Raw genomic sequence first — 11975 nt, forward strand, 5'->3', positions numbered from 1 at the left:
CAGCAGTATTTTGGGTTTTTCTTTCAGTAAAACAGAAAAAACAAAACATAGAAGCAATGCAAATAAAACAGAGATTCTAATAAAACATTAAAACAGAGGTCACAGACTTTTAAAAAGCTGAGAGCTGTTATTTCTTGTGACAGATTAGCATGAAGGGTTACACGTCTGATATGAATTTCCAAAATAATTTCATGTTACCACTGTTTTCATGTTACTACCAAAAATGAGAAATTCTTACTTTAAAAATTTGAAGTTGGGTTGAAACAGGCTCAGTCAACCACTACACCTGCTTTGTACAAGGGCATTGAGTGCATTAAAAGATTACCCTGCAAATTATTGACTGACCAGAATATTCAATATGTACAATACAGGGGAAAATTAGATTATGGTAGTAGACAAAAACACAAAACAACTCATCCATATTTTATTCCATTGGCCATCAGTTGACATTATGTACCCACATACAATAACTAGACAGTATTTTTTTTTTTTTCAACTTTGGTATTTTGCAGTAAAAGTGCATTTATTTTATCAAAATATATTGATACAAATGTAAGTATTTCCTTACATTTCCTTTTAGATTTCAAGTGGAAACAATTCAGATTCATTAGCGGCTCTTATATTCTTGTATTGAATTCATAGGTGCAATTTTACTTCTTATAGCAGGGTGTTGAAGTGATGCGTGTATACATCCACATATAGTCATAGTTAACATTCACATAGGGGTAATATCTTAAACCCGAGCCCGACCTGAATGTTATTTATTACACTCGGGTTCAGGCCGGGCTTCTCTACCTCTCTGTGTTTATTTCTTTTTTAAAGGATCCACCAGTCATTATTATTTGTTTATTTTATTTTCAGACGCGAGCTGTGTTGCGCTAAAGGGGGACGCAATCCATTACGCTGATCCTCCAAAAAGAAAGAGTGAGAACAATTATTGGAGGATGATTTAAAAAAAAAAAAGTCAGCGAGAGAGAAACCCTCCTCCTCATAATTAAAAAAGCCCTGCCCCTCAAATCCAGTTAATATGTCGGGCTCAGGCTGGTTTGGGATTCAATACCCTCAGATTGGACTGGATTCATTGGGCTTGATCTCACTTCTAATTCACATCATGCAACCAGTCCTTAATTGAAGTTACTCAAGTTGCAGCAGTCTTTAATAACTTAATAACTATAACATTTCTTCAACATTAGAAGAAAAAAAGCAGAATATTTTCTCTGTTTGAACAGACGAAATACGTTGAGTCTGCAAATCTAAATCAAGCATTTGATTGTTTACCATCAAACAGCTGAATGACGTGGTGAGCCTTGCTGCCCACTGCACCCGCACTAAAAAAGAAAAAAAGGAAAAACTGAGTTCGCCTACAAGCACTTTCATCAAAGCTGTAAGAATAGTCACACATGGAAAAAACACGATTGAAACGAGATCACATCGGTAACAAGTCGTCGTCTCTCCCTTCTGGTTCCTCATCCATAGGCTCTGCGGACACCGGCGTGTAATTGGGGGCCTGGTCTCGATCCCGTGAGCGGCATACGAGGTCGCAACCGTCCTGGAGAGAGGTAACGATGATGTCATTTATGGCACATAAAATCCATGCAAATTCAGCAAAAAGTAGGGATGCACCGAAATGAACATTTGGGATACCGAAAAAGCAACTGCCAAAGTATATGACCCCAATGAATCAATAACTAAATCATACTGTAATCCCTAGCTGCATTGTGGGTTGAAAATTATTCTGCGATCCATTATCCCCATTCATATATTGCTGCAAGAGGGGGCTGGCAGAACACATTTTTGTCGGGCCTGGCAGCTCTTTTTTTTTTAAAGTTATTTCTTAAAAAAAATTAAACTGCACTTGCGCAGCCGCAATCCATTACACCCGATCACATATTGCCGCTAGCAGGTGCTGGCAAAGTGTATTTTTGTCAGGCCTGGCAGCTGTTTCTTTTTTACCATCATTTACACCTATAATGAACTGCATTCATGCGGCTGTGATCCATTATCCCAATCCCAAATTGCTGCGAGGGCCGGAACTTTTGTCGAGGGGGGTGCTATACTTGCCCACCTAAAATGAAATGCACACTTGTGGCTCTGATTAATTATTCCCCTTCAACTATTGCTAAGAACATGGGCTGGCAGAACAATTTTTTTGTTCAGGCTGCCCAAATTAAATTGCACTGATTTGAACACAATCCATTATCCCTACTTGACTATTGCTGAGAGTGAAGTTCGAGGGAGCAAATTTGTATCATGCTCCTTTTTTCTAATTTCCACATGAAATGATAAGGCCTGGTGCGGCTGTGATCCATTATATCCAGTCGACTATTCCTGTGAGTGGGGGCCAGCAAAGCATGTTAAAAATGGGTGGGCTACTTTGCGGAATATTGTATATGGCAGAGGGGTACTGGTTTCCATTAAACGTGATAAACAAGGGATAATAATAATAAACATTTATTTGCTTAAAATGCATAATATTAAAATATAATAAACGGAATGGAATATTACTAATTTTAAATAATTTTCTTTTAGTCTCAAGAAACACCAAAAAGGATATATTTTTATTTTTTTCCAAATACAGAGAGTTCTTAAGTGCAAATAACACAGGCAAGATCATTCTAGTAAAGAAAAAAAAACAGTCTCTCTTTTTAGAAGTACATATCTTTGAGGCTTGTTAGCTTTTAATGGATAGAATAGTGACAGGAAATCAAGAGGAAAAAGTATCTGATGATCATGATGATAATGAAACCCCCCCCCCCCCCCCCCCAAAAAAAAAAAAAAAAAATTAAAATAAATAAATAACAGTAAATTCAATTATCGCTGCACACAGCCTAGCACCGGCCGATTAACTTGAGGGACAAACAAATTGAATGTCAAGCACAAAGTACTGGTACATTTTTACCCACTAAAACCATGAAACTGTAGATGGTTAGCTGTGTAGGGTTGGCATGTAAACATTATTAAAAGTTTGGCTAGTGGCCAACGAAAATGTGGAAACAGAGGGAAACACAATCTCTTGAGAAAATGTCTCGTTTGTAAAATCTTCCATTTCTTTGCTTTTTGAGTGAAAAAAGAATATAATTAGCTGAGCCGACCACAAACCGTGCCCCGAGTGAAGCCAGCTTTGCAAGGCTCGCCTCACTTTACGTGTGGTATCATCAAAACATTCTATTGAATGTCTTTTTTCGGTTTTATTTTTTTCTTTCGTCCAAAACTGAGAATGCCTTTTCCATCAGAAACATTTTCGGTGCAGAAAATCTGGTGCATACCGAATAAAAAGATTCCCAGGTATAATTGGGACTTACTGCAGAGAGATTGCCGAGCTCAGACCAGAAGGCGTAGTTGGGGAACTGCTCCATGCCTTTGGCTCCGACGATGAGCCGCTGGTACAGGAAACCTCCGATCAGGTAAACAGCAAAAAGGGAAAACAAACTGGAAAAGGAAATAAGAAAAAGGTGGTGAAATTTGCACTTCCAGTCGATAGAAGAATTCTACACATCCTTGTTCAAATGTAATATTTTAGAGATACAAGAAAGCCTTACACAAGTCAATAGATTCCTCTTCCCCAAGAGGACAGGGAAAAAGTCAAGATTACGCACAAATGCACACACTTTGAAAACCGTGATGTGTCTGATTGGACGAAACCACTTACATTTTTATGTCTAGGTGAGCCTCATGATACGTAAAATAAATACAAATTTCTCTACCTAAGAGTATTTTAAAAACATGCACCTTTGTATAATAGTTAATGTTTTTTTATTATCATTTAAATCAATGTTGTTTTATTTAAATTAAGAACGTTTTTTTTTACCTCTAGGAGGAACTAAATAATAAAACACTGGTCCTTTGAGACAAAGTATAACAGGCTCAGAGACAGTTTCTTACTCAGAGCCATCACCGCCTGAAACAAGCACCCAAGATTGGGAAAAAATATCTTGCCTATGTATAGGTAAATCTATATTCGTATTTTATTTCTTAATTATTATTTTTGCACAATGTTGCTGTCATTGTCATTGCATTATTTTATGATATACATACAATTTGGGCCAGTCCACACCCTACAGGGAGGATCTGCTTCTGTAACATTACATATTTACTAAAAAGAAAGGGCTCAGAAGAGGACCTTTGGAACAGATTGGAATTTGCATTGTGAGGGTTTTTGTCATACTGTGGGGCGGCATTGGTTCAGGAAATAAAGCGCTTGTCTTGGGATCAAGAGGTCACAGGTTCGATTGACAGCTCCTCTGTGTTATATGTCCAAGTGTCCTTGGGCAGACACTGAATCCCTATTGCTCCCGATAGCAGGTAGTTGCCTTGCATGGCTGACGCTGCTATCGGTTAGTTAGTGTGTAAAAGGGAAAGTGTGAAGCACATTTTAAAGCGCTTTGGGAGGTTTTCATTGACTTGAAAAGTGCCATATAAATGCAGACCATTTACATTTACTGTCCTCTCCTATTCCCCTCAAAAGTTGAAAATTAATTGGTGTCTTCTCTCCTAAATTTGAGTGTTTACTAGACTAAAAACTTATCATTTGGTCGTTCGAGCCGGATTTGTACCAGCAACAGTCATTCATTTAAACACATAAGATAATAATTATGTAATAACAGTATCGCTTAAGTTGAAAAAACATGAGAACCAGTACAATCAGTTTCATGTGGGGGAACAAAAAATATGGCCTAGAGAGAGCTGGGCATCACCAAATTGTATTTGCCCAAGACACACCATAGGAAATAGTGCCCCGGCGACCCTAGTTTTTAAGGAACTCGTGAACAAATAAATGCATGATTCTCAACCTACGAGTATTATGCCTTACATGTATGTTTGCTTATTACTCTTTTGTATTGTCTTTCTTGTTAATAACAAAATAGTGAAAGATTGAATGCAACAAGATTAGACGCAGCACTCCAGGTGAAACGTGTAGTAAAGACTTTAAAGAGAAAACAAGATAAAAGACTGCCAGGATAAAGTCCAAAAATATTTAAAACTTACTGCTTAGAAACTGAACTAAATTGTAATGATAGTGCAATGAAAATGGTGCTTTCAAACAACAGTGCAATGAAAAGTAGTGCAAAAGCATTTAGCAGCAACCCAAAAAAATCCCCAAATAAGTTGCAAAAAATCTATCTCAGTTTGATGTGCTCAAAAATATTTTTTTTTACAACTAAGAGTCGGTAAATAATACACCCAGTCACATTAAAGTAAATATTATCACTGTTATATTATTACTTATTATCAGGGTTGGGTAGGATTACTTTAACTTGATTACTGTCAATTACTTTTGGATTACTCCAATACCAAATATGAAAATAAAAGACAAAAGAAACTAAATATGAATAAAATTATTAAATTTTGTGCAGGCTCGGGGAGTAACGGAATACATGGAACGGCAAAAATGATGTTGGAAAGCTGTTTGGATTTATTTTCATTTTGTTTCTGTCGCAATTGGTGTTAGTTTTGCCGGAGATCAAAGCCAGGAGAGAAAGCTTACCACGTGTTGTGAGTCATAATTTTATTCATATTTAGTTTCTCTTGTCTTTTATTAGCATATTTGGTATTGGAGTAATCCAAAAGTAATTGAAAGTAATCCAGTTAAAGTAACCCTACCCAACCCTGTTTATTATTATTATTATCATCATTGTTTAAAACAACTGAATTATATTCTACTATCTCTGGTTAACACTGCACAATCATTTCATTGGATTCATTTGAGAAGTAGAATTTTTTTTTCTTAAAATGAATTGCAGCTTGTAATTGGGGCTAATCCAGTTGAAAACAACTGATTTATAAAACGCAGAAAGACAATAGAATCAAAGAGTTGTTTTTTTTCTCAATCGCAAAATTCTGCACTTCCACTTGATTGGATCACAGATACCCAACTCCGAGGTACTGTGAATTTCATCAAATTCCTCCATGTACTCACACAATGAGGATAATGGAGCCGGCGCTTAGTTTGTATTCCAGAGCTGGACACACGGCGCTGGTCTCAAGCTTAAACAAGTAAAAGCAGTTTTGCTCCCGTATTCTGTTCTCTTGCACTACCTCCAGCTGGCCCTGCAAACATTTAGATGTATTTCCACATTGAGTTCTGTATTTTCTTTTTCAAATACTGTAAGTAAGTTAGCATAGAGTTAGTTAGCAAAGCACACACCAGAACGTGGGCAAACAGGTTCCTTCAAATAAATGATTATTTTTTTTGGTCCGTGTTCCTACTCACCACGTCCAAATTCCTGTTGCAAAAAATCATCAGCATGGCCTTTCTCTGCTCTTGGGAGCAGTGGCTGTCGTATTTTTCTCCATTTCCGTATTGTAGCCACACAAAGTCACCTGCAAGGGGGAAAAAAATCCAGTATTTCAACCTGCATAAAGGGACATTCATTTTTTAGCACTAAATGTCGCTGTATCGTAAAGTGACCCCAAAACGACTGCTAAAAACCACAAGGAAGAATGCAACTACGGAGACTCAGAGTGATCAGACGGCACCATTTTTTTTCACTTTTTTTTTGCCCAGCCTTAGGCACGTTTTTTTTTAGTTTTGGGAGGTACTCGTAGCAGCAAGATGTCAGACAATCATGTCAGCTCCCTCTACGTGATTCTCATGTTAGGTGAAATAGATTAAAATTTAACGGTCAACAAGTATTTACATAAAACATGTTGTTTCTATGTTAGTTCTTGTATTTTTGCTTATTATTTATGTCAATGTTGTTTATTTTTGAACAAATTACCATAATTTTACCACTAGCAGGTGCTAAATAATAGACAGTGATCCTTAAAGCTATTGAATAAATAAATAAATCATAATCAGTCGACAATGAGGATAAAGAATCTATGCCCGTTTTTAATAGAGTGTTTGGCAACATTTTAAAAGCACACTTTTTTCATTGAAAAAATATTGAAAGAATACAAAGATTTAATATCTTTTAAATTTACTTTTTCAAAACTAGCTTTAATTTTGCCCATGTTCTGATTTTATTGTTCGATTTTATTTTGACTTTTTCCTTGTAAAATACAGAAAATGATCGACTACTCAAACAATGATATAACTACATTTTTGAAACTTGTAGAAAAAGATATATAACACAAAAATGAGCAGCAATATCTGCCAGGAGAAAATGTTAAATTGACAAAAGACTACAGTATAACAAAAACGCTTAATTTGTTGTTATCATTAGATAAAATTAGATCAATAAACAAATAAAATCAGACAAAGTCTCACGACACACTATTGTTATAAAAAATAATGTATCTACCAATGTACTGCTATTAATAATGTTCAATGGTGTGCTGTTTATAACGACCCCAAAATTCTAGTTACAATTACAATAAGTAAATGGTCCGTTAAATCATGTGTTAGCATGAAGCTAAGACAGTCAGAAAATATATATGTCAGGGCGTCAAACATGCGGCCCACAGGCCGAATCAGGCACGTGAGACAACTCAGAGAAGTACGAGAGAAAAATGAGCTGCAATTTTAAATATGTGCACTTGATGTCATCAAAGCCAGTTATCATTTCTAAAGCAACTGTAGCTGTATTTTTTCTCTCTCTTTATCTTCCCTTTCTGTCTATCTTTTTTCCTTCTTTCTCTTTTCTCTCTTTTTTCCCGCATTCTCACTACCTCCCTCACACTCTCTTTTTCTTTCTTTCTTTGTGCTTCTCTTTATAGTATTACTTCTCTCAGAAACCCTCTTGTTTTATCGCTTTCTTTCTTTCTTCTTTACCCCGCTGTCTGTCTTTTTCTCTCCCTCTCTACTGTCACTTTCACAATCTTTGTGTCTCTCTCTCTTGTATCTCTTAATTTCTCACTATCCTTCTTCCTTTCTCTCTTTCTTTTTCTGTCACTTTCTTCTTTTCTTTATCCCTTTCTATTTTGCTCCATTTCTCTTTCTATCTCTCTCTATTTCCCTTTCTTTCACCCCCTCTATTTCTCTCTCGTGCTTTCTTTCTCAATTTCTTCCTATATTTCACTCTCTTTCTCTCTCTCGTTCTGTCTTTTTCTCCCTCCCTTCTTTTCTTTCGCTCTAATCAAGACGTCTGGCCTCCATGAGTTTTTTCTCACGCGACTTTGGCCTCCGAGCTAAAATGAGTTGACACCCCCGACTGACAGCAAGTGGTTTGTTTTTGTGTTTATTCTTACAGCAAACTTCAAGTTGAACCTCGGAAACCCAGAAACTACTTTGCTTGAGTTTAGAAAAGATGACGGACAAACGGGCAACCCGAAAGAAAGAAGTACACGCCGAGTTCCTAGGAACCCCAGGTAAGATTGCGGTGATGCAACTCACTTCCTCCGATGACTTCTGTCGTGTTGTACATTCCGATCACGGTTGTTGTCTTCCCAGTTTTCTGTTTTTCCACTTGAATGACTCCTGCTCCGGGAACGCCGCCTGCGTCGCCACACAAGTGAAAAACGTACGAGTACTCGTCCTCGCCGATCATGGTCTCCGCCGTAAAGCTACCGTGAGGGGAATTGAAATCAGTAAGATTGAAATCCTCGCTCATGGGCGTCCATATTGCGACTTACTTCCTATGACCTAGCGTCTCTATTCGTTGGAGGACTTTCCGTTCTTTCTCGGACTCGAACGTGAGTTTACAGTTTTTGGTGGCGTCGGCGGCGTACGCTAGGTTCCTTTGCAGGACCACCTTAACCACAAGCGTCCAAACCAGGAGACAACTTCGAAGGGAAGTCTTCGATACCTGTAAAAATTACAATCAAAGGATAGATTGTTTACACGAGTGCTTCTCAACCTTTGTTTAGCCAAGATACACTTCCATCCATCCATCAATTAGCTGCACCGCTTATCCTCAGTACGGTCGCGGGGTGCTGGAGCCCATTCCGGCAGTGGGCAGGGGACACCCCGAACTGGTTGCCAGCAAGTCGCAAGGCGCAGAGACGGACAACTCACTCATTCAAACCTAGGGACAATTTGGACCGGCTAATTAACCTATGGCTCGCGAGCCATATATGGCTCTTTCTATGAGTATCTGTGGCTCAGAGACCAATTTGATTGCATGCAAAATTTCTCCATCTTGTTCAAAACCGGAATCGTCTATCCTCTTCAGGTATACGTAAAGCCAAACCAAAGCTAGATGTAATGGAAACACTTCGCAGTATATATAGGGCACGTTTTTCACTACGATTTACAGTCAAGGTGTCACACAAAAAAAGGGGGAACAAAACTCGTTTTGGCTGTACAACGCTAAAGAATCCTTTATTTAAAAGTTCACTATACAATCTGTGTTCAGTGTTCAGATACTTTATGATGAATCCACAGAACTGTAAATACGCCAAAACACCGGAAGAGAACTCAGTCATTTGATTGGGTGAGTGGGAGGGATGGGTGGAGCTATGCAAAAAGTACAAGCATTCCCTCCCATCTCTCGCCAAAGGTAAGCACATAAGGCTCCCTATTCTCAGAATGTTGTGACATTTTTACAAAATAAATGCTTGCATCTGGTTTTGAAACCAATATGTATGAAAAAAAGGGTCAAAAGGAGTTTAACCGATCTTGAGTCATTGCAAGAAAGAGACAAGTTTAAAGTGGTATGTTTGTTGATTTTGGGACAGGGGCTCTGGCATTATTCTCTTTTCATAATTTTTATCAAATCATCAAAAATAAATGTGCTGAAGACTAAGCTTTTGTCTGGGGCGCCGGTTTAGCAATTTAGTAAATTTGTCTCATAATATATGGTGTGGCTCTTTCCCAAAATAAAATTAATATTTTTTGCTTTTATGGCTCTTTGAGTCAAAAAGGTTCCCGACCCCTGGAATACAGTATCCCAGTGTAGATGCTGCTTGCATTGTATTCTGATTACAATGGCGAAACGGGAATGACGTCAATACGCAAATAGGCGTTGTTTACGGATTTCACATTAAATCAAGGACAATTTCGTTCATGCCACTCAGCAAAGTCAGCGCAGTACCAAACTCCATTGCTCTGTCTTGTGTGTTTACAATTTGTACTTGAAGTATACTTTCGTTTTCTATCCGCCTTTTCATTTACATCGTAGTTGTCAGACAGGTAAAACATGCACTGGAGCTGAGATGTGCAGTTTCTTCGATGTTTTATAATCACAGAATTATTTGGGCACAAATAAGATACAAGATTAATAATGCTATAGGATTCATGAGCGCACAGTCAAAATGGCTGACAGTTACCTTTATACTGGGAGGCTCTCACCAAAAACAAAACCATAGTGGAAATGAAACTAAAAGATTGGAATTCTTAAATGGAAAGAGGCGTCCTTGTATAATCTGTTCTAACAGGAACTGACAAGCCCAAGCCTCATCCATCTCCAAAATAAAACACAACAGAAGCAATAGAGAAGCCCTACAATTGCAACTGAATAAATAAAGAAGTGAATTAATTATGACTACACGAATGAAAAGTTATAAATGACTGAAATAATAAAGAGGTTCAGATAAGGAAATCATACAACCATTACTAAATATGCAGTGACACATTGATTGCAATATTGCAGCAGTGGCTATCCAAATACATATACTTACACTATAAATGGACGGATACAACTGTGACATCCCCTATATATATATATTCATACACCTGTGTCATTTTTGCCATGGTGACAGAAATTAAAATGGAAATGTCCGGGATATAATAACCGATACACATGAGGCTTTTTATTTTGAAGCGGACTCGTGGAGAAACGTGGCAACAATTTCAAGCATTTACAAGTACTTCACTCAAAATTCAAGCCATTTTCAATCGTTGAAAGCACAACAGTAACACAAGCATTTAAGGATTTCAAGCACCCCCACGAACCCTGTGTATTTAAAAGCAGTAAACAAACAACTTGAGCTGCAGTCGTTACTCTAATAAAATCTACCATATGCTGCACGTTACGCCTTAAGGGAGGAAAAAATGAGAACATTTTTAAAAACTTACCTGCATTTTTATTTTTTATTAGCTGCAATTTGCGTCCCCCAAGCGTACAACTTAACGCTGTAGTGTCAACGCCACTTCCTGGTTGACTTTAACGGCAACGCTGTTTCACATTTGTCCTGAAATCAAATCATGGCATAATTGGACAAAAGCGTCAAAAGTCCTGATAATCTTTATAATAAACTGATAATCTCTTTAGAGAAAATGTGATCAACGTCATCCGACCGGTTGAAGAGACGCAAGATAAACACCACAGTTAACACAGTGCGGAAGTGAAAGCAAACAGCCAATCACGTGACAGGGGACAAATCAGCTGACAGGAAGTGTCCCTGAATTGACTCGCCCTGTATTTCATTTTAAATCATTTTGTTTTTTAAATAAAATTATAAAACAAAAAAAAAACAAATTACAACATTCAAATACCAGCTAAAATAAAACAGTTCAGTATCTGATCAAATTATAACATATAATGTAGGAAATTAGATATGAAAGAATGCCTATTTATCAGAATATTCTTTGTATCTCTACTTTTCTCTTTTAAACGGACAGTGTGTAATCTGTGACCACTAGAGGTCGTTTTATCATGTAGTGCAACTGAAAACGAGTGCTAAATGCTCAAGGAAGAATATAAATTACAGAGACTTAAAGTGAACCACACATAACCTTATTTTACCTCACTTTTCTGGCTAGCTTTGCACAAAATACCCAAAAAAGGAAGAAGGGAAAAAAAAATCATATTTCTACTTATCTTTTGCGCATTGTTTTAAAAAATAGGGAAAACAAGAAAAAAGAAAATTAAAAAGGGAATTAGCAAGAACAAAGGGAAAAGGAGAAAATAAGAAAAGGAAAAAATAAAGGAAAAAAGGGAAAAAGAAATAAGGGAAAAAGGAAGACAGAAAAAGAAAAAAGGACAGTTGGGGAAGGAAAGAAATCTAAAAAAAGAGGAAAGAATAAAAAAAAAAGAGAAAGAAAAAAGATGAAAAAGTAAAAACCGAAAAAGAAAAGTAAATAGAAAAGTGAAAAAAAAGAAAAAAAAGATAGGGAAAAGAAATAAAGTCAAAATAAAAATTCTGGCATAATT

At 37.1% G+C, this 11975-nt stretch overlaps 1 protein-coding gene across 1 annotated transcript; it reads right to left on the minus strand.

Moving 5' to 3' along the window:
- Positions 1-411: 411 nt before the first annotated feature.
- Positions 412-11198, minus strand: m6pr (mannose-6-phosphate receptor (cation dependent)). Its single transcript, XM_088326892.1, has 7 exons — positions 10898-11198; positions 8515-8687; positions 8276-8445; positions 6212-6321; positions 5918-6048; positions 3303-3429; positions 412-1549 (listed from the first exon to the last, which is right to left on the minus strand). The coding sequence occupies exons 1-7, from the start codon at positions 10901-10903 to the stop codon at positions 1427-1429; spliced, it is 840 nt and encodes a 279-aa protein (XP_088183018.1). The 5' UTR covers positions 10904-11198; the 3' UTR covers positions 412-1426.
- Between the last annotated feature and the right edge of the window lie 777 nt (positions 11199-11975).

Source organism: Urocampus carinirostris, chromosome 2 (assembly GCF_059441175.1).
Source record: "Urocampus carinirostris isolate Australia breed hairy pipefish chromosome 2, RoL_Ucar_1.0, whole genome shotgun sequence".
Lineage (NCBI taxonomy): Eukaryota > Metazoa > Chordata > Actinopteri > Syngnathiformes > Syngnathidae > Urocampus > Urocampus carinirostris.

Bases quoted from the DNA above. Each gene is read 5' to 3' on its own strand.
- m6pr (XM_088326892.1), bottom strand. The intron at 8,446-8,514 runs GTAAGTCGCAAT...CCCTCACGGTAG, and splicing joins GAGACGCTAGGTCATAGGAA to CTTTACGGCGGAGACCATGA. The intron at 6,049-6,211 runs GTGAGTAGGAAC...AAATGTTTGCAG, and splicing joins GCAACAGGAATTTGGACGTG to GGCCAGCTGGAGGTAGTGCA.